Here is a 23,337-nt window from a genome sequence, read left to right as displayed (position 1 = left end):
CCTTTTCATTTCCTGTTTCTTCCGTAAAACAAAATAAAATAATGAACTGGTCATAATTCTTTGGTCATGGTGTCATAATCAGTAAGAACAGGTACAATAATCATGCACAGAAGATTATGACCCAAAAATGTAATAATTAGCTTTCAAAGATTGCCATGAAACATTTTTCCATGAATACACTTAAATTTCGAGGAAGGTTGGCATGGAGTAGACTAAAATACACAAACTGGGTAAGTTGAATGTGTCTTTATTTCTTTTGGAAAACGATGCCTGAAAAATATTACTTAAAAGTATTGTGTCTATAATGCCTCCACTATCCCTCTCTTGGAAATGGCTGTGCTCTTATGTTTTGAATCTTTGTTACTTCCAATGTCACAGTGAACTCTGGTCTCCTGCAATCAGATCAATGCAGCAAGGTCAAATGTCCCTAAACCATATTTCTAAAAAGTTTTCTGCTGCAGTGCCCCAGTGTATCCTACTCCCTTCCACTGTAGTCTGACTTGGTAATAATAAGTGCAGACACAAAGTTATGAACAAAATCCTTGTGAAGTTACTATAGTAAAGACTGTCCAGGTAACACGGGCATTCAGACCAGTGTCGTGCTTTCAACCACTTCCAATTAGTCCCTCACAGACTTGGAAAGCAGCAGATAATCTTTACACACAGGATATTCAACTTCTGTATTGCTAGCACCAGATCACATATTATGTGTTTAAGTAGGACCTATACCTGTGAGCTCTTCTATAGAAACCAAATGTGGGTGGGAGGACAAAGACATTTTAAATGCAAAAATTAATGAGAAAAGGCATTCAGGGGTCACATATAAAAGAGATAACAAACCAGTTCATACCAAATTATATCATCTAGTAAACTTTTCTAGCATTTCTGCAACGTAAATATGTATAATGATTATTATTTCAGGTGTCACTCGTAAACTAGCAAAATATTTACAGGTTAATATATTCTGGATTCAAAATAATCCAGGATAAGTAAGTGTGCCTTAACTTCAAGGACAAACATATTTTATCTTGGGTATGACACAGTACTTACAGCTTCCTGTGCCATTCCACATCAACAAACAGTATATGGAACAATTAATCATCACAATACCAAGTTGACCTCCCCCTTGAATTAAGCAGTGTGGCGATGGAGCGAGTACGTGTTCATATGGCAGTATCCCAGAATACCGTTTGCTGTTTCGAATATGGTGGAGGACTGTACTTCTTTGCTGCTGCGTTCTTCTTCCAGCTGGGTAGGATTGGCATGCTATCCTGTTTGCAAAGGCCCTTTTCCGTTTTCTGTCTAGCCTTTATTTCTTTGCACAAGCAACGCTTTTTCTCAATCATCTCAAGCATTGTATGGTCTCCATGAAACCACGGCATGCATGCCACCTAGCAAAAGAAACAGAATGAATACAGAAGAAAAAGATGGAATGAAACCATAATTTTGCACTGTGCTAGAAGCTCTTTCAAAAACTCTCAGCTATTTCTACAGATATTTTTTAAACAACGTTTAATGTGCTTTAATAAAATACAATACTCTTTAACAAAGCCAAAATAAATTCACAGATGCTATAAATAAATATTCTATTAAAATTTGTAAACATAATGACATGATTTAGTAACACTTTGGACATAAATACTTCTGAAAATGCTTTTGAAACTTTCAGTAAAACCAATTGCATGGTTCAATAAGCAAGGATGCTTGTATCCAAGACCAATGACCTGCACTCAACTATGGAAAGTCTAGGGCAGGAGAGCTAACACCCATGAGTTATCCTCTGACCTACACAATCATTAATTGTGACATCTCTCTCTCTTCTCTCTTCTCCTCAACTCTTCTCCTCCTCCTCCTCCTCATCCTTCTTCTTGTTCTTCTTCTTCTCTGTCTCTGTCTCTGTCTCTGTCTCTCTCTCTCTCTCTCTCTCTCTCTCTCTCTCTCACACACACATACACACACACTCACACACACATACACACACATGCACATGTACATACATGTACACACACATGCACACACACATAATAAATAAGAAAATAAATGTATTTTTAAGACGACAATATGGAGAAAAAATAACTTTTATTTTTTTCTAAAAAGATTTCCAAATTCCACTTTTCATGTTGCTTCCATTGTGTTACTGTTCCCAAGATATTTAAATTCAAATAGAGCAACTATTTTTTCTATGACATGTTAGAAAGTTGCTAAAGATCATTTTCATTCTTGAGATGTATTTTAAACACTTCCATTTGTTTCTAAACAGAATCAAGTACATGTATGTAAAATAATTCCACGTGCTGAAGTGACTGTGGATATTTATGCTATGTTTGAATACATGCTCTGAAAACTTTTTTCTGGGCTATTTTTTACACTAGTATTGGATGCACCAGCAAACATCTGAGGTGAAATCACTTCCCTCTACCAAAAAGATAAAACAAGCAAGCAAGCAAACAAACAAAATTCTTAGAAAAGATGCGCCCACAGTTCATCAAATCAATTTGGTTAAAAACGAAGGGTCAGTGGGGACTACAGGTCAACCATACACTAATATATGTAATAATGAGTGCTAGTCAGCTTCACATTGAATATAGCCTATTGAAAACATCCTTTAGAACCAAATTTGTCACAGAAAGATAGTGACATGGTAGCCCATCATAGTTTCAAATGGGAAATTTTTGAAGCAGATATCCACCATGATTGAAAAATTAAAATAAGACAAATGAAGTCATCAAACTTGGCATTATGGATTTCGGGTAATATTTCAAACAGGTTCTTATCTAATTTTCTACATCTGATGACATTGTAGTGCTTTAATAACTTAATCCATTTCTCCCTTGCAAAAAATGCTGTTCTAAAATATATATTATATATCGCCATGGTGCAGTGCATGAAGCTTCCTGGAAACACATTTCCCACACCATAAGAGAGATCTGGGTACTTGGAAATCATTCAACTCTCTATGGTTGGAAGGTTGCCAACTCAAAGCCAGATTGTACTGTAAAATGCACTCACAAGCATATGCAGTCTGGTATATAGAGTATTCTTATATTAAATCTGCTGTCAGTCATCTTTCCTTACTCTTTTTCATTGGAAATATTTTATTTACATTTCAAATGGTATCCCTTTTCTGACTTTTCCTCTATAAGCCCCCATTCCACCCCCTCCCCCATTTCTTTGAGGGTTCACCCCCCCCCCGCTCACCCACCCCCTCCCATCACTGGGGCATCGAGCCTTTGCAGGACCAAGGGCTTTTCTTTCCACTGATGTCCAACAAGGCCATCCTCTGCTACATATGCAGGTGGAGCCATGGGTCCCTCCGTTTCTACTCTTTGGATAGTGGTTTAGTTGGATAGGGATCTCTGGTTGGTTGGTATTGTTCTTATAGGGTTGCAAACCCCTTCAGCTCCTTCAATCCTTTCTTTAACTCCTCCACTGGGGATTAAGAGCCAAGAGAATAATGTGAGGATTATACGAATGACTGTGTTATAGAGTGTGATTCATGTGGGAAGATAAACACCTTGATAATTACAGTTTACATAAGGCATGCTTAGGTACACCTTTGAATTCTCACAGTAAAACCCAGTAAAACAGTAAAACCCAGTACTACAGCTGCACACATAAAATCCCCTTATGATGTTAGGAAACTATGTAGTATTGTATATTTATCACATATATAAAATATATGAAAAAATACTACCTCTAAGTTATTTATCAATCTTGATTTATCTTTAGTAATAAAGTCCCTTTATCTTTTTAAAATACAGCTTCGAACTCCTATTCTGTCTCTTCCTCAGATGAATTAACTTTGGGGATAGAGTGATAAATCTAATTAAAAATCTGTGCACTAAAATCATTCTTCTAGTTTAGTTATTTGGTTATCTTGTTTCTTATATTCACTCCAAATATATCACACATATATATATATATATATATATATAGATAGATAGATAGATAGATAGATAGATAGATAGATAGATATGATGATATTACATACTTACATTATATACTTACATACTAGGAAATAATTATAATTATAAAACATTAGTCAAGTTGCTATGACCCAAATCATCTTTGAGGCAAGATTTTAATTTTAATGTGCATTGGTGATTTACCTGTATGTATATCTGTGTTATGGTGTCAGATTTTGGAGTTACAGTTGTGAGCTGCCAAGTGGAGTTTGGAAATTGAAACCAGTCAGTGAGTGCTTTTAACCACTGAGCCATCTCTCTAACCCCTGGGATGGGAATTTTATTAACATTAATCAATAAAGATTTTTGAATAATAAATTCATGGAGTATAATCAAGGGAAGTTTCCAATCCAGAAAAGTGAAAGGGTAATGTTCACTTCTATGTATGTGCCACACAGCAACAGCTGCGTCCTGCAGTGAAGAAAGTCAGTGGAAGTGGACTTCTGGGGAAATCCATTCTTAACCTTAGGAAGTGCCCTCCTTAAATTCTCATATTGAAATATTAACCTCTTTCCTGATGGTGTTAAAAATGAGAACTTGGCAAGAGGTAGGGGAAGATAGTTCCAGAAGAGGACTGATCTTAAAACAAAAGAGAAACTAAAAACCAAAAACCCAGGAAAGCTTCCTCCCTTTCACGAGGTGAAGACACACTAAGAAATGAGGAGATGAATACAAGCCAAAGAGCCTGTGATAAATACTTCATTTGGTCTATAAAGTACAAAGTTTATGAAACGGTTATATTTTCTTGTTAGTATGGATAGGTGCAATAATGAACCATGGTACCCACACATTCCGTACCTCTCCTCCAAGTACACATCTCTGCTAATGAGAAAATTATCAGGTGGACTTCACCTGAGCAACAGGCTGAACAGTATAACAGCAGCACTCGTATACTCCATCAAGGTCATCCAATATCAGTGATCTCTTACTCTTGCTGTCTAGACAAGGCTGAAAAGACCTCCTGACTAATAATAATCACGGTGTATATTTAGAAGGAAGTAGGAAGCAGTTAAAAAAGACATTAGATGAATGATAAAGAAAACAGAATAAAATGCAACCTTTATCAGACTATAATGTATCAATATTGATGCCTTAATTATGTTAAATAAATGATAGGACAGCAAATTACACACTATGTGTGATACAAGAAGTAAGTATTATTCTTGAGAATTCAGCGTGCCTTTTAGTTTTTCTTTACATCTAAAATTACAAGATTTCTTAAGTAAGAGAAACATCTTTCCAAATGCTAGTTCCTCTCTCTACGACCACATGGTAAAATAATAAAATTTAAATTATTTGGTTAGGGTGGTTCTAGCTGTGTCACTGAAAAGTAGTGTATCGATGAATTTTCTATGCGCTTTGTGAACTTCAGTCTATACCATCCCATAAATAGACATGTGTGTTGTATTACTTAACATATAACTCTGTGTACATGGCACATGCATAAGTTATACATCAAATAAACAATTACATGTGTATTATTTTTACATATTTGTAGGGAACACAGAATAACTCCTTTTTTTAAGGAATCATTTCACTTTTTCACTACCCTAGTTACCTTTTTTGGAAATTAAAATTAAGTACTTTCTGAGACTGAATATATTTTCTCGAGTCAAACCAATAAACACAATGTATAACAATTAATCTCTATATGTTTAAAAAGAAATCCCAAATGTGTAAAATATAAAACTAAACAACAAATAACCACTCTGCAATAAGCATTTGGAGCATTTCAACATTAATTAAAAGAGAAATGAGATGGATTATAAATTATGTTTACTTTAATGGCCGTACTAAGTAGCATGTAATATGTTATCAAATGCTTAGGAAACAGAATTCGATGTAAAAGAAGTACCTTCATGGCTATAAAATTGAGTTCTACAGTGAGGTCTAAAGACATGTCTACACTTAACTTCAGAAACAGAGGACATCCACCTGTTTTCATACAGCCACAAAGAAGATTTTTAAAGACATAGTTTGAAAATTTTAAACAAAAGACAAACAAAATATTTGATAGCACCTGGGAATCATAAAATCAAAATGACAGTATCTATAACTCACAATTTTTTAGCACATGAACATGATTATCTGTTGTCATACCATCTATAGGATGGGGTCATTGAGACAGAGACTCTGTGGCTCACCACAGAAGCAAGATTTACAAGTAGTTCATTTGTAGAAATTAAAGATCACACTATATAGGAAAAATACAACAAATTGATACAATAATAAGTAATCATTTTAGTACAAGGAAATTGGAAAGGAGAAGTAAGTACCATGTTACATGTATAAAAGTGGAGTGAGACATGATTAATACATGAACTAAACAAGAGAAAATTGAGGAATGAACCCAAATTGTCATTGTTATGACCAGTTACTGGAATTGGGAAAATGTTTGGTTACTCTCTCATCATACTCTTTCCCGTAGATGCTTTCAAGTTAAAATAAGCGTGTATTAGAACTATATAGTAGAAGATGGAAAAGAGACAATATCAATATTGTTGCTACAAAAGGCATGTGAAACTAAATACAAAGCACTGACTGAGAAAGGTTCATGGTGGTTTTTATATAAATCTGACCCATCCACTAAACCAGAAATGATGAAAAACAGATTTGCAATAACAGTAGAGAACTTCTTTGAGTGTGTTGGCTGTACACTGTGCTATCATATCCTTATAAGGAGAAGAAGAATGTTGCAAGTATAAAGTAGCTGGGTTTAAATTATCTGCATCAAAAACTGATTTTAGGTGATGTCATTTCATTACAGCAAGGAGCCATTTGCTCTCATGAGTCTTGAGATACCAATAGCAATAACAAGCCACCACCTCTCATGGGTCACTCTGGTGATTCAACCTAAGAATAAATGTTTACATTCATGACCTTTCCCTCAATTCTGCTCAATTATTTTGTGACTATTTTACCAAGTATATTTATGAAAAATATTATCAACATTATGAAAAAATACAATAACATAAACCTTAATAAAACTTAAAATCAATAATAACAAAGAGTCCTGGGTTGGATCGGAGTTGTAATTTTCCTGAACTTGTCCATGTAGTCACTGGAAAGACAACATTTTTTCATAGTTAACAAAACAAAAGACTTTCAAAGACTGTCATATTGATAATAAATGTGAATTGATCTTCCTGTCTTCAACAAAGTAATTTGTGATTTGAAAAAATACAGATGTAGCCCAACTTCATAGTGTTTTATGCTAAGTATTAAACCTTGTGACTTTACAGTTGCTTTATGAACCCTATATGATTAGCAAAAGTATCAATGTGGGGCTGGAGAGATGACTCACTGGTTAAAAGCACATGAATTTCTTGTAGAGGAACCAAGTTCAGTTCTCAACACACACAAGTGATTCACAATTGTCTCTAACTCTAGTTTTGGGGAATCTATTGTTTTCATCTGGCTTCCACAAGAATGAGACATATATGTGATTCACACACATATGTGTAAGCCAATATTTATATACATAAAATAAATAATCTCGTTATAAGTATAATATCCAGGGTGCTAAGAAGAGTGTAGAATAATGCCCTGTTTCTTTTTAATTTCATGAAGGCTATAATGAAGCCATCTGAACTGATATCATGAGCATTCTATATCCAAACAAGTAGAAGAATAATTGTTTCACCTCCATTATCCTCAGGCTGATCAAAGGCAATTGATATGATGTCATCGGTTTTGTCCAGGAGGAATGTGTTGTTTTTTTGCCTGACTTATTTTAAGGCCCAAATAGGAAACTGTGCTAAATTTTAGATTGGCATTATTTCTCCGTTTTAAATAATTGTTCTAAGATAGTATCTTACTGTGTATCACAGATTGTCCTCAAAGTTATCATGTATTCAAGGATAACCTGGAAGTATACCTTTCTTTGTCAGTTTTGCTGGAGTTGGAATTAGAAAACAGGATTGTAACCTAAGCATCATGCATACTAATCAAGTGCTTTACGTGGCTTTACACTTTGCCTACACAAATGTTTTCAGTGGGACTCATAAGAGTGGAGATGGACTGCCTTAGACTTTTTTTTATTATTAGATACTCTCTGTATTTATATTTGAAATTTAATCTCTTTCCTCCACCATACTCCCATCCCCCTTCCCAACTCGTCTTTATGAAAGTACACTCCCTCCTAATCACCCTCTCCACCTCATTACCTTGGCATTCCCCAACATTGGGAAAATGTGCCCTCCCTGGACCAAAGGCCTCTTTTCACATAGATGCCAGACTCATTGTGATAGATGAAGATGCTATCTTCACCTATATGTTCAGCTGGAGCCATAGATCTCTTAATGTGTGTTCAATGGTTGGTGTTTTAGTACATTAGAGTTCTGGAGGGTTTGGTTGGTTGATAATGTTGTTCTTCCTGTGAGGTTGCAATCACTTTCAGCTCCTTTAGTCCTTTTAGCATTCATGCAAGCATGCTCAGCTGTATCTGTATGACTCTGGAAGAGCCCCCGAGGAGGCATCTATATCTGGTTCCTGCCAGTAAGTAATTCTTGACATCAGCAATAGTGCTTAGGTTTGGTGGCTGCATATGGGGTGGATCCCCAGGTGATTCAGCCTCTGAATGATCTTTTCTTCAATCTCTGTTCCTCTGACTTTCTAACCTGCTCATGGGACCTGCTTCCTTCTACTAGGTTTCCTTATCCAGCCTAGCTATGAGTGTTTGTGCCTAGTCTTATTTCATTGCTATATTCGGTTGATATCTCTGGGAGTCCTGCTTCTTTCTGAAGGGAAAAGGCAGAGCAATGAATTTAGAAAAAAGAGAGCTGAAGAAGAAGAGTAAGTGGAGGAGAAGGGTAGGGAGAGGAGTCTGGGTTGGGATGTACTGCTTGAGTGAAGAATAAAAAAAAAACAAAGATGTACCCCAAACCCCCAAAAATTTACAGGAACCTTGGCATGCCTTTAAATTTTTTCAAACTTTAAAATGTGTGTGTGCGGTGGAGTTTGTGAATATAACTCTAATCTATTGAGTGTGTGATTCTTAATTATTCCCTTCTAGTTCTTTCTCATTTAAGAACATGTTGACTCAGAAAATGTGTTTTATGAAAGGATCATTAGGCAAGTCTATACCTGAGCCTTGGACTGAAAATTTATTGTTTATTCCCTATGTCTAAACTTAGTTTTGATGTATATCTATATTCACAAAATGATAACCACACCTTCATTTCAGAGCTATTTTATAGTACAAGATCATGGCTACACATTAATTCCTGCTTTTGTCGTTTTAATGTGACTATTCCCCTTGATATACAAATTCGGTCAGCTGCTAAGCATACACTGGAAATTCTGCATGTTGCATCGTTCAATTGTGTGTTTAATTCTTAATTCAACCCTATATGTTTCCTTTTCTGTTTTCTTAGGAGATGGTATAAATGAATAAAATTTTTAGGAAGACATTAATTTTTAAAATCAGTATTTACTATATCGGGCTCTGGTTAATTATGTGTTCTGTCAGCATATGTCTTTGTAAAGTAAAAATAGTAAGGCCTTGTATTGACACACCTGAAGGCAACAATGTGTTATTTAATAAGTCATAGATACCATTGTATGCCTTACTCTATATTCTCTAGATAAAGAGCTTTGAGTGCAAGGACCTTCCTGTTCATTCTGGTACCCTTAACTTCTCGAATAAGAGAAGTACATAATAAATGTCCTTAAAATTAGTGAATGCATGAACAAATGTATAGATACTTTATAATGTTTTCCAGAAAGCCACTTTTGGAGATTTTTATGTAATATTTCACTTTAAATCACGTAAATTCAACAATTTCCTTAATCGTGTTACTTGAATAATATTTTTTTGAGATGGTAGTCTCAGAAACATAGAAATGGGAATAAAAGGTGTTAAAAGGTAAATCTAAATAGCACCATATACCTTCATGGTCTAGTCTTCCTCTTCTCTCATTATTCTACTGTGTATAGAGTGCAAATAAATACTCATTTGAAGTTCTAGGTAGGTAATTTAATGGAATTTTGTCTTGAGAAAACTGTTGTTAAGTGCAGCCCTTCTATGCATGAATTCATGTGTCTGCCTGTATATTTATACTTATGTAAAATTATCATATCCACTCAGAGTAGGATACACCTAGACCTTAAATCATTAATAACTCAAGAGCTAAGAACATAGCCTTGCAGCAATTTTTGGTAGTTAAAAATCATTATGTTTAATCTTTACCCACCAAGAAAACTTAGACCATTTCCATGTTATGTTTTGTTTTACATACATGTTATAAACATTTTAAATAGTAAGATTTCAATGCATACTATCAAGCCTTTAAACAAATCAACTACTTACAAAAATATATTCATATATTTTTAGGCTGAAATGCTTTTAATAATCTGTACATGTGTCTCTGTTTTTATAAATAAAGTTGTAAGGAAAAAATAAATATGTATCTCTATCCATTAAAAAAATTACAATTGTTTCTATTAGTAAAACTTTCCTCAAACAAAGTAAAACAAAGCAAAAACAATGAATGTTGAAAGGTGGATTACACAGAAAGAGAAAATAACACCAATGTGTTTCAGAAGAATAGGAGGTAACAAGGAGCTATAATGACCAAAATACATCATGTACATGTATGAAAATGTAATGAACCTAAGTACTGTGTCTAATTACTATATAATAATAAAATATACTAAAAATAAAGGCATAAAGGTGCTAGTGAGTAACCTATATACTGACAATGTCACTGGCAAAATAGTCATAAAACAAGTAAAATCTCAAATAGTAAAATTTTTGATTGATATAATCCTTTCTGAAAATCGCTCAGGAAAACAAGTTGGTTAAACGTAGTATGTCCCTTTTATCATGTGGCATTGAAGTGAAGGGTTATTGACACTGAGTTAATAGTTCAAGCTATATCAGTAATATAACATAATAATATCAGGAATTTAGTGTCCTGGAACCTGTTTCAAGCAGTTGATGGGCACAACTATATCAATTCTGTAAAGCTTAATAAAAATTAGCCACACATTAATGCTTTTTTAAGTGTTAAGGCTATAATAACTAAATCACAGACCAAACACTGCAGATACTTAACAGAGGATAAGACTTGAACTGAAATTCAGGAGACTGAGTGTAGTAGACACAGATGGCTTTGCCATTAGTATTGCACTACATTGACTCAGAACTAGTTATGGTTAAAGTAACCCACAGCTGCCGTGTACATACAGAGAAGTGTTTATGGCACTTGTGCATCATGAAACCAATGGCATGGGGGAAGTGTACTGAAAGAAACAAAATCAGAGAAGTGTAAGGGTGAAAATTTAAAGGATTTTAATAATAAAATGCCTTGGGGGAGAGGTGAGATTTTCTGCCCATTTCTTATTGTCATGCTCTCATCCTTCCCATTTTAATCAAGGTTGTGAGAAAAATTGCACTGCCAGGCTCTCCCAGTGGGGACAAATTGCTATCACTACTATTCCTTGTTTATTTACCTGCAGTTCCCCATGTGATCACTATATTCTAGGCAAGAAAACCCAATTTAGAATCTCATAAAGTTCAGCCTGAGGAGTAAAGTGGCTGCCTATCAGACAGGCATATGTCTCTCCTGTTGAGTACTTTACCTGCAGCTCATCACACTTGCTTCTGTCCTTGAGAAGGCACCTGTAATGTCTATTGTGTTTGTGGATGGATTTTAGTAGCCAGTGGTTATTATTGGCTCTTCAGTATTTCACTGCCAATGGTTGACTTGTTGGCATTGAAAACACTTCCTGTACTGTGCATCATATTTAAGAAAACTATGTTGGAAGTTATGTTTTTCATATTAGTTAGCCACAGTGCGCTTTATTTCTTAACTTCACAGAAGAAAAAAATTCCTCAAATCCTCCAATGCATGTTTATGCTTCCCCAAGAATAATCACAATCACTGGGACATGGTAATGTCCTGACTAAATTTTACAAATGTGTTAGCTATTTAGAGTTTTATTAGGAGACAAAATCCAGAAGAATAGTTTCATGAGGAAAAAGGCCAGAGACCCATCTCATGTCCCCATGTAGAAAATGTCAGTGGTGATTAGTGATCATTTTACAAACACTTTGCCAGTAAATGTTGTGAGGCTAAAGAGAGTAGTGGGAAGGGGAGATAAGAAAAGTTGATGGTGGGCACTAGGTTGTAGAGAGATGGGAATAGATTCTGGTGTACTGCACAATAGGGTGACTAGAGATAAGTCTGTGTGTGGTGTGTCTGAGATGGCCAGATGAATACAGAATGGTTGGCCATGAAGAAATGAAAATTTGGGATACACATCTATTTATCCTGATTGAAGCATTATAGCATGTGTGTACGTGTTGATATAGCACACAGAACCCTGATACAGCATATTCAATATTAGCTACTAGTTTTAAAGTAAGTGTAAATATAATTTTAAAACTCCGAGGTTTTCTTTGCCTGATAAGAGGGCTCAATGATCCAGAGCCATGACTGCAGTTCCATGGGTTCGACTCCCAGGATGCACATGGTGGCTCAGCATGTTCTACAACTCCAGCTCCAGGGAAACTAAGCCTTTCTTCTGGCCTCTGCAGTCCCCAGGGACATACCTGGGGACAGGTGCACATACAGTCAAAACACCTATACAAATAAATTAAATTTACTTCTTAATAAAAAGGGCAGCTAAATGTTTTCTGCTCCTATTGCATGTAGCTTTTTACTCTCAGAAACAAATTCAAAGTGGAAAGTATGAAGTGTGCATGACTAGACATGCTTTAATATGTATTATCTGGTGATAGGAAGTGATTGAAAGTACAAGAAATGAATTCAGTCAGCCACGAGGGAGAGCTACACTCACAGCCTTACACCCTAGCACACAGTGCCCATGCAGGTATGAAAAGTGTGTTATACTCTGTAAAGGGCAAAGCATGGCAAAGTATTTGAAAAATAACATTACAAGCAAGTCAATTTTGTATGGCATTTTCATGTGTGAAGTCAATTAACATGATACTTTTTGTAAAAATTGTAGTAACTTCTTAAAGACATCTAGTGCAAAAATAGATCATGTGTCGAAGAACATAATTAACCCTTTGGAGGAAAACTGATTTATGCTTGTATATAGAACACATATGTCCACAGACTATATATCCTTAAAACTTATATGATTCAAAATTGGCCATGGTACCATTATAGGATTATACATTTTTGACTTTGGGAAGCAAAATATTTATACGCAAAATACAGTTTCCCAGTAAAGAAGACACAGAAGGATTCTCAAGAATTATGTCTAATAATCACCACAGAAATAATTACAGTTATTAATTGATTAAACTATTTTTTGTAATAAAGGAAGCCCTGAGAAATTTCTGGAATTAATTCGTATGTTTTTAAATGAGCGAGACATTTATCAGAGGAAAACTTTTAGAAGACATTCCCGGAAGGAAAGCACAGTGTTACAAGATAAAATTCAATTACAGGAAATGTATTGATGTTTTCTCTAAGTGTATTCTGTTAATCACCTACATTAGCATTAATTTAATTGCAAGTTAAATTTCATTATAAAATGCTAGCTTTTGATAATTTGTATATACCTTAGACCCAGCAGTCATTTAAGGGTGAATGAACCATAGATAAACAAGTCCTTTATTTAGAGAGAGATGGTTCGTAGACAAGCTGTATACTAATCCTCCAGGAGCTGACTGAATATAACCAATGGACTCTGTAAGACATGCTCATTCTTAAAACTCAGAATGGATCTGGGCAGAGACAATATGTTTTTCTCCATTGAAATGTCCTGCCTGTCACAAGTAGATATACACAGGCCACTGAAAGAGAAACAAGCAGTAACCATCAATCACAGTGATTTACTCTGGAGCCAAACTGCCCATTGTACTGGTTCTGTTGAATTCATTCCATGGGTCTGGGACTCAGGGTATAAGAACTGTAGAGCCCAAAGTGTGCAACAGAAGACTGAATCAGGCTTCTGATTTATAACTGAAAAAATTTTGAGTCCACACAGAAAAACAATAGTGAACTGAGGTACCATATATTCAAGGAAGAAGAAGAAGGTAGTGTGAGAAAGTGTCAATGATGACCAGAAACACCCTGACTTGAGGTTCTTTTGCATATCAGAGTAATTAAGAGGTTTTCAGGAACCATGTTTCCTCTGACTTCCTTAATAGCTAGTCCTTGCCACTCATCCTAGTTGGGGTGTAAGCTCAGTGCTTGGGAAAGGACCCACTGTGACTTTTGGCAACAAAACCTTTTGTATAGTAAAGATATATATACATATATATATATATATATATATATATATATATATATATATATATATATATATATATATCAAAGTAAGAAAAGTAACAACTCCCGATCTCTTTTGAGACAGATGTGGGCACGAGTCTTTATTTCTCTAGCCAGAACATTAGAACAAACACATTTTCTTTTGTTTTGAGATGCACTGTCTAGAAGCTCAAGGTCTCTATTACATCTCAAAAGCCACTACTCACTTCCAAAACAATGTAAATCACACTTGCAATTTCACCTGCATATTAATCGCAACTCCTCAAAAGAGATGATTTTTTCCTTCTGAGTTTATCCAAATATTTATGAGAACTTTAAGGGAATGCACAGGAATTATAAAATTATTAACAACAAACAAATCGGTTATGAACAACTCATTATGGTTCATGATTTACAAGCTAAGAGTTCAAAGGGGAGCCACCTTCCATCTACCCCTTCCTTTCTTCTCTGGCTTCTGAGCTACCTCTTATGTCCCTTACTCAGTATCTCAGAAGACACCGTCAGAATGTCTAACATGAGATACACACCCTCCACCCTGTCTGAGAGATGCTGTCTGTAATATGTGTAGAGACTAGAAACAGGAGTCCTATTCCTGTCATAACTGAAAGCCTTGAAACTTCATCTACAGAACCAAAGGCTTTTATTTCCAGTTGAGCTAGTCTCCTGAGCATGATTGGCTGCGGTTTGCTCAAGCACAAACAACCGAGAGGAGTTCCTTATTTAATGCTGGTGACTGCTTCTGGCATTAAGGGTACAGGCTACTTTCAACACATCTCTTCTAAGGTAATGTTCGCGAAAAGCTTCTTCAGTCATGACATGTGGATACTGTTTGGGTCTGAAAATAATTGAAATTTTTATGGAGAAAATGAATCTGTCATTTTAGGCACAGTTGAGAACTACCTCTCAAAGCACTCCCTATAGTCGACAGTTATATTGCCCCCTAGAAAGAATTTTTCCTCTAGAATTGTGGCCCAGTGTGAAATCAAACATGGGATATATCATTGTAAACTATGTGTTTAAAGAGTGTGCCTGTGCCTTTGTCATATGTTGATTTCCCAGATCAGAGATCGCACTGACATTTCGGATTTTTTGTCTCTGTACCTTTCAGCTGGATGCTAAAAAAAAAAAAAAAAAAAAAAAAAAAAAAAAAAAAAAAAAAAAAAGATGTGATAAGAGAAACATGAACCTGTTGGTCAATGATATTGTATCTACACAATCTAGGTTACTATGGAGACACGACAATATGGAAGCATGAATTTTTACACTCTCCTTGCCTTCAGTGAGTCAAAGAGCTCTTCCTAATATAAAATCTGAGCTCGGGGCTTAGAAGAAGGCTTAGCATTTGAGAGTTCACAGATACTAAGATCTAAGTTCAATCTCCTGTACCCATTCAAAACTCGAGGAATGGATGATGAACTGTTTTATGACATCAGCACTGTGGCACAGGGAAAGAATGTGAGGAGACACAAACTTCCTGAGAGTTGAAATTGCTCACTGGTAGCTTATTTCCTGGTTTAATGAGGAGACTGTGCGTCTCAAGATGAAGATTAACGGGGAAGTAACTCTACTTCAGATACTATCCTTTGTGAATACCTGCAGACATACACATGTACATACACCACATTTGAACACACACACACACACACACACACACACACACACACACATCTGAGTTCTCTCCAACATTTTGGGACCCATAACAATTCTGTTTCAAACAAACAAAAACTTCTTTCAGTTGAGACTGCTAGGTCTTCCCCCTAAAGTGCCTATTTCCTTCACAAATGTGAGGGATTCTTTTTGACAGCTGCTTAGCCCAATTCCTAAAACTCTGAAGAAGTGACCAATATAGCTCTCTGGATTATTCTTTTATAAACACTGTAATGACAAACCTTTCCTTCCAGACTCAGACCTAAAAACCGCTCCAAAATAAAATGCAAGCGGGGAAAAATGAAAATCGGGACAAAGGGGAACAGAGAGGATATGGGTGTTTTGTAATAGTTTGTAGCTTACAGAAGGCTTCAATTAGAGTGAGTCAGCCTGAGCACTCCCAGCCCTCTAAACTTTCATCTATTCCTTCTCATTTCTCCTGATTTTTTTTCATAAAATATCGATAACCCTCAAAGTATTCATTACATTGTGGTGAGAATGCATATCTTGCTCAAAAAAATAAATAAATAAACCTTTCTCTTGACTGTTCTTGGGGCCATCTAGGAAATTAATAAAAATCATATATTTAATAATCATACTATTTTTTAGATTATCTCCCTCAGGACCAATTTACTCTAACAATAAATGAAAATTCTTTTGGAAGTTGGTCAAGAAAAAACTATTCAAACTCATCTCCACCCTCTACTATAATTGGCTAGCTTGCCTCTTTTAAAGCAAAGATAACCAGGGCAGATTTCTTTATAATAGCAAGGATGATTAGAGTGCTAAAACAAGCTACCAAACGCCAAGATAAACTGAGCACACACACTGTCTCATAAGTGACCCTTCACTTAACCTTTTGTCAGTTTTGTAAAGCTGACATTGACATTGTGACCCTCACTGGCTTGACAGAACTGAAGTACGTTGGGAAAAAGAGTAACCCAGTACCATCAGCAGACGTGTTTCCGAACACCGAGTAAGTGAATCCTTGGACCAGGGGTCTGAACTCAGTTTAACTATGTGTGTACACCCCAGCTGTGCTAAGTGAGAGCAACATTCACTGGGGAAGCAGTGAAGATTAGGGTCATTTGATATTATACTCCTTGGAACCAAAATGTCACTGGTAAGTCTCTCTCTCTCTCTCTCTCTCTCTCTCTCTCTCTTTCTCTCTCTCTCTCTCTGTCTCTCTGTCTCTCTCTGTCTCTCTGTCTCTCTATATATCTCTCTCTGTCTCTCTCTGTCTCTCTCTGTCTCTCTCTGTCTCTCTTTCTGTCTCTCTCTGTCTCTCTCTGTCTCTCTCTGTCTCTCTCTCTCCCTCTCTCTCTCTCTGTCTCTTTGTCTCTCTCTCTCTCTCTCTCTCTCTCTATCTATCTATCTATCTATCTATCTATTTATCTATCTATCTCTCTGGGATAGGTGTATCACCTGCCCAAAGCAATTATCCATCTAATTCCAGAGTATGTGTGGCTTTCATGACCTTTCTTCATACAAAAGTTTCTTAGTCCTAAGTTATCTCTGGGACCATCCTCCCTCTTTGTACATCACTGATGTCATCCTGATACTTGTATGTATGTTTACTGTGACCATTGACTGGCGGATCTCTGGTGTCACACATAGCCTCACGACAATGGTATCAATTCAATAGAAAAGTTTCATAGCTATTTCTACCATTCCATAATTTATTCTTACCATAAACATTCTTTGGATTTAAAAAAAAATCAACTTCTTAAGATGAACCATAAACATTCTAGAAATATGTAAATTGCTGAGTTAAGGTGTTCATAAGCCAGTGGCTGAGGGCTGACACCATGAAATATATGTATATGGTTGTCAGAATCCTGCAGAGTGAGATGACACTTGGTTCCTACAGTAGATGAGATTTATGTGGTGGGGAATGAATCACAGCTTGTTGCAAATAATAATAACCTCCCCTCACTTACCACATACTTTTGCACTGACTTGGGATGTTTTCGCAAGGCAGGGCATGCAGGACCGAGAGGTCCAGACACATTTATAAACATGAGTAGCATATCTTTGCCTCCACCCAAGACCTCCTTTTCAAATTTGATGGGAACAAATTTTCAAGTATCAATTGACTTCATGACGTAAGGAACACAAGCCAGCAAATGCTTCCACGATAAACCAACTCTTCGTGGAGAAACTTACACTAGAGATTCCAAGAGCTGAAGTAAGTCTCACAATGTGTTACAAACCAGATGTCTTCAGATGTTGTACAGAATAGTATTGCATTTAGTCTAAAATATTCACACAATCATATTTGCTAAACTATTTAATCAATTTAAATTCACCTTAAAGTAACACCAAGAATAATTTTTACTGCTTATCCACTTTAAACTAGTTAAAAATATTTTCTGATTTTTAATGAATAAACTATATTTCCAGAGCTTGGTTGATTTTTTTTTAAAGGAGATAAACCAAAGCTGATTGACTCTTGAAAGCTGCCATCTTTCTACACACAAACACATGGAAATGTTAATAATACAATATCCTTTAAAATCATGATCTTAAAAACATTAGTACTAACAATTAATATGTTTCATAGTAATTATATTATTCAGGAAATGCTTGAAATTCCTCATCTGCCTGTACAAGATATGTTTTCCAAGGGTAGGGAGAGCATGCGTGCTAAGGGCTTTAAGTGAATAGAGACGAAAAGCGATAAAAATCAATATTAAAATAGACCTTGAAAACAAGTCTGAACATAGAAATACACTCATATGTTTATACTTAGAATATTTAAGTTTTCTTTGAAAATATTTTTGATGGGTTGATTTTTTTAAAAAAATCTTTATGTATATGGGTGTTTTAGCTTCCGAGTGTCTGTGTCGTATGTGAAGGCACTGCCTGCAGACGCTAGAAAATGGCCGGCACCAGACCCCATAGGACCAGAGTTACAGATGGGATGTGGGGAACCAAACCCAGATCCTCTGCAAGAGCAGCTGGTGCTCTTAGCTACTGAGTCATCTCTCCGGATCCTAATGTAGATTTACATAAAGGTTGCATGATTTTCAGATGGTTCTTGAATACTGTGAGCATTAAAGAAAAAGTTAAGAAAAGCCAAGGGAGATGGCTCAGCAGGTAAATCATTTACTATGAAGACCTGAGACCAAATCCCCCGAATCCCTAAAATGCACACAAAGTTGGCCATCATAACACTTATTTGAAATCTCAGTAGTTCTGTAATAGGATGGGAGACAGATACTAAAGAATCCCAAATGCTCTCATGCAAGTTTGCAAAACATATAAGAAGGAAGCAAGCAAGCAAGCAAATAACCAAAATAACAAACAAACAAAAAACTCAAACTAACAAAAAAGAAAAAGGAAAGAAAAACTGCAACTGTTTTAAACTGTAAATCTGTTAGGAGCTAAGGATGGTTTCCCAAAATTTTCCCCTGAGTTCCATTTTGGGACATGTGTATCTGTCTGTGTACAAGCACACAAATCTACTCACAAGTAAATCAAAAACTAAAGGCAATTCCTACATAAAGTAACTGATATGAAACACATTACTCGTTAGCCTTAATTCTTTTCTAGGTCATGATTATGAACTGTTTAGTGTTACTAACATTTTCATTTCTACATTTTTCCTTGACATAAAGTAATTGTTTTCCTGCAGCATTCCTAAACAGTAAGAACATGCCTCTGAAAACTCCTGTTATCATGTCCCTGCTTGCTGGACTACGTATTCCCCAAGCACTTGCCAAATTTCTTATGCCATATATTTGATCTCTTTCTCTACTCTGGAATCAGCATAAAATAATGTATTCTTTGTGCTTTGAGTATTGAGCAATGAAAAGAAAACCAATGGCATTGTTACCCCACTCTATCATAAGTTACCTTTATCATAGCTCATTAAGACTATAATCACAGCTGTCTCAATTACCACCACTTTCCTGATAGAAGCACCAGAGTCAGAGAGGTTAAATAATTTGTCCAGGGAACTCTGCTATGGCATAATTGCATCAGGATAAGACCTAGAGACTGCACATCTGCACGTTAATATCTAATCTCAAAACCCAAGGAGTGGCATCTTTCACAATTTAGAATCTCCCAGCTGGGGTGGCCATGGGCTCCTCCAGCTTCCATCTCACACCTTAGCATCTAAGTCACAAAGAATATAAGTTCAGAAAAGAAATAAAATAAAATCTTCATTTTTAAAGTTTCACTGTTGAATAAAATGCTATATAAGAGTGTAAGGAAAACGTGCCACATTCCCAGGCAATTGTAGAAAAGAACTGAAAAAGACTCAACCTCTCAAGATGGGACCATGATGTGTTCTACATTTTTAAGACAGCAATGAAAACTTTGTCACTGTTAGTAAACATAACTTGTGAAGATTCACTGGCTACCTGCATGAGTGGTGGGAGAAGACATTTCTTTTTGAAGTTTCAACAAGGGAAGTTGTGGATTATCATTAACTCTCCTTTGACATTAAGAATCACATCCTTCCTTTATGGTAGGATATAAAACTGACAATGCGCTCCTCAACTAAAACATTGTTGGTTCTACAATCAGTATGTTAGGAGTTCCAAATGATATCCATGCGTGGGGGCTGCCATGCCATGTTGGAGAGCTTCCCTTGCATGAGGAACTACAGTATACCTCTTCCCAAATGGTACTGGGTTTTAATTGCCTGAATTCTGATGACTATCATATGCTCAGTAAGTATCACGAAATTCCCACACTCTATGGTGACCGAATAGAACCTCAGCTTCTCCAGCAACACACTGTTCCCAGAAGACCAGATTTGGCACATGTAAGCAAGCATATGGTCCAGTTTTCAGTTGACTAACGGCAAATGCTGAGGGTCTTTCTGGTCTCAGATATCCAAAAGAGAAAGGCTCAAAGAGGTTGTGGTCACTGGAGGGCATCTGCTGCTGAATTCACATTACAGGTCTCAAATTTCCCCCAGCAAATCAGAGTCACCCCCATAGCACACCACTTCCCTTTTCATGGAGCCTAGTCACAGTCTCAGGGGGGCAAAGATGAATTCAAACAGTTCCTGTCAATTACTCCCCGAGAGATATCTCTTCCCATGGGCAGAATATGCTTTAGACAAAGGGAAACAAATGCTCCAGACAGGTGGTAACAGATGCTCACTGTTTTTAAGTTAACCTCACAAGTCATTTCATTTGATGACATGGGAGTGTATAACCTTTCTTAACATAACATCTCAGAAGACACTTTAAACCCACATGTTCAGCCCTCAAATTCACACAATATGGAATCAGCCCCAAACTGTGTGAGTTAGACTCTCTTTGAGGGCCACAATCTTCTCATCTAGTTCCCCTAGGGGAAAGGAAGGCTTAGCTTATCTTTCCTTAGCACTACCGAGCAGTTCTCAGAATAGACAGTTAATTACCGAAAGTCTGTTCGACCTCTCTCTGGAGAATTAGATCCTAGGCTTTGTAGCTTCACCTGACTGACTCCCTCTGCTATGAATAGGCTGTCTGTACACTAATGTGACAAAGTACCAGAGCATCATTCTGCAAGCAACCCAGCTGGACCAGAGAAGGCAGGCCACTTGTCCTCCTACTCAACACAAAATGGAGACAGAACTGCTGGTGGTGAAGGCTAAAGATTCCTTTGGTCTTTTCATCATCCCTACAGGAAAGAGGAAGACAGGACCAGCTGCTGGAGCACCAGGGCAGTCTTTCAGTTCTCAAAGGAGCCTCTGCTTCCTGACTCTCCTGCGGGTCTAATACTCCCTCCTTTGTCCTGAAATACTATTACTCAAGAGGTTACAAGACCATGGGTTTGATTCACATGAGACCATGGTGAGGCCCAAACCTCCTGTCACTGCCTGAGAAAAAGTGGCATTTTTCACTGACACATAAAGATCCCCGATCATTATGTATATGGTTACATAAAAATTTTTAGGAGTGTTAATCTTTAGCCAGATCTCTGCCATTCTGCAATAGAGTACAGGATAAATTGCTGCTTGCTGCTTCTTAAGCATGTGATGAGGAACCCACTGTAGGGTTTTAGGAGAAAAGCTGACTTAAAGGAGGAAACACCAAGGCAATACTGCCCTCTTGTGGCAATATAAGATTTTGCAAATGATGTGGCCATTAAAACATGCTTATTGGTATATGACATACTCATGTACAGTAAGTCACTTTTCAAACAACATTTGTTTCTGTTGCTTCTACTCTGATCTCTTCTACCTACTCCCATGCTCCCCTTGGGCTCTTCCCAGCCCGGCAGATCCCTTTCAAATGCTTTCATGATGCCTGTGCCCTTTGGCCCTCCCAGAATGTTAGCCTAGAATAATCTCTTATCTAGATTTCTAGAATATACACATTCTCACAACAGTCAGAATTTGTCTGTGTGTAGAAAAGAATATTTAGTGTTTCAGGTCACCTACAGACTCAAGTTGCAAGGGTCTAAAAACCCACTACCACCCTTTTCTCTGGCCTGGAAAAAGCCCACTGATGTCATTTCAACACTTTGGGAATCTGCCACAGTTCTAAAGGTCCTCAAAAAAGGATTCAATGACCTCACCTTCTGAAATATTCCAGAATTTTCTTGACATCTAATAAAACGTCATTTACACAAGCATGTGCCCATTTTTCTCTAGGCAAATATGACTGTGTGGTTGAAAGGGAAAGCAGCTTCTGCCATTTCTGCTCCTCTATTTACTAGTACAAGGTCAAAGCCAGGGAGACGGGGTCACAGCATCAGCAGCTTGGGTAGAGAGATTAATCACAGTTTATTCAGAAAACCTCACAGTCAGGACCAACAATGCTACATACACAAGCTGAGAAAAAAAATTCTGCACTTGGACAGATCAAAATGTGCAAATTTAACATCTTCATTTGACAATAGAGTCATCTTTGTCTTATGAACGCAGCTCCCTGATGCTTTCTGAGCTTTTATACAAACCCCACTCCTCAAAGGGCATTTCTAACAGCTAGAGGTTTGAATGGTTTTATCTATCTATTTAGCCCTTCCCCTTTTCCCAGGTATGCAGCCAGTAGATGGGAATGAAGTAAAACATTTCATTCTCTTCCTTTGTTACTTGAAATTTGAATATAATTGATTATTCCATACCTCTTTTCATTAATACAAAAGCAGCTTGATGTTTTTGTTTCCATTTTACATTTTCTAATCCCTAATTTCTGTTGTTTTAGTCTTGTAAGATTTGCTTTTATTATTTTTAATAATGTGTATGGTTTCTGTATGTCTGTGGGTATGTTCATATTATTGTAGGTGCCCACAGAGGTCAGAGGCATACAAAATCCATGAGGCTGTAGTTACAGGCATTTGTGACCCATCTGAAGTGGGTACAGGCAAGTTCAATGCCAAAGCACTCTCTGTTCTTACCTGTTGAGCTATCTCTTCAGTCAGTATATTCAAGTACTTTTTCTCAAATGTTTTGGGGCATGGGTATGTATAATGTTTGTAAATATGTGTGTCCTTATACATACAAATGTATGTATGTAAATGTGGGA

General features: G+C 36.6%; 1 protein-coding gene across 1 annotated transcript in view; it reads right to left on the bottom strand.

Moving 5' to 3' along the window:
- Window positions 1–1,163: 1,163 nt before the first annotated feature.
- NYAP2 (neuronal tyrosine-phosphorylated phosphoinositide-3-kinase adaptor 2) overlaps window positions 1,164–23,337 on the bottom strand; it is a gene marked incomplete at both ends in the record, with an annotated part of 237,240 nt that continues 215,066 nt past the window's right edge. The window contains one exon of the mRNA XM_080932764.1: window positions 1,164–1,391. Within this exon, the coding sequence (XP_080788890.1) occupies window positions 1,164–1,391 (228 nt within the window). The remainder of the gene's footprint in view (window positions 1,392–23,337) is intronic.

The sequence above is a fragment of the Micromys minutus genome, assembly GCF_963924665.1.
Source record: "Micromys minutus genome assembly, chromosome: 19".
NCBI lineage: Eukaryota > Metazoa > Chordata > Mammalia > Rodentia > Muridae > Micromys > Micromys minutus.
This window is presented reverse-complemented; position numbering and strand designations above follow the sequence as displayed.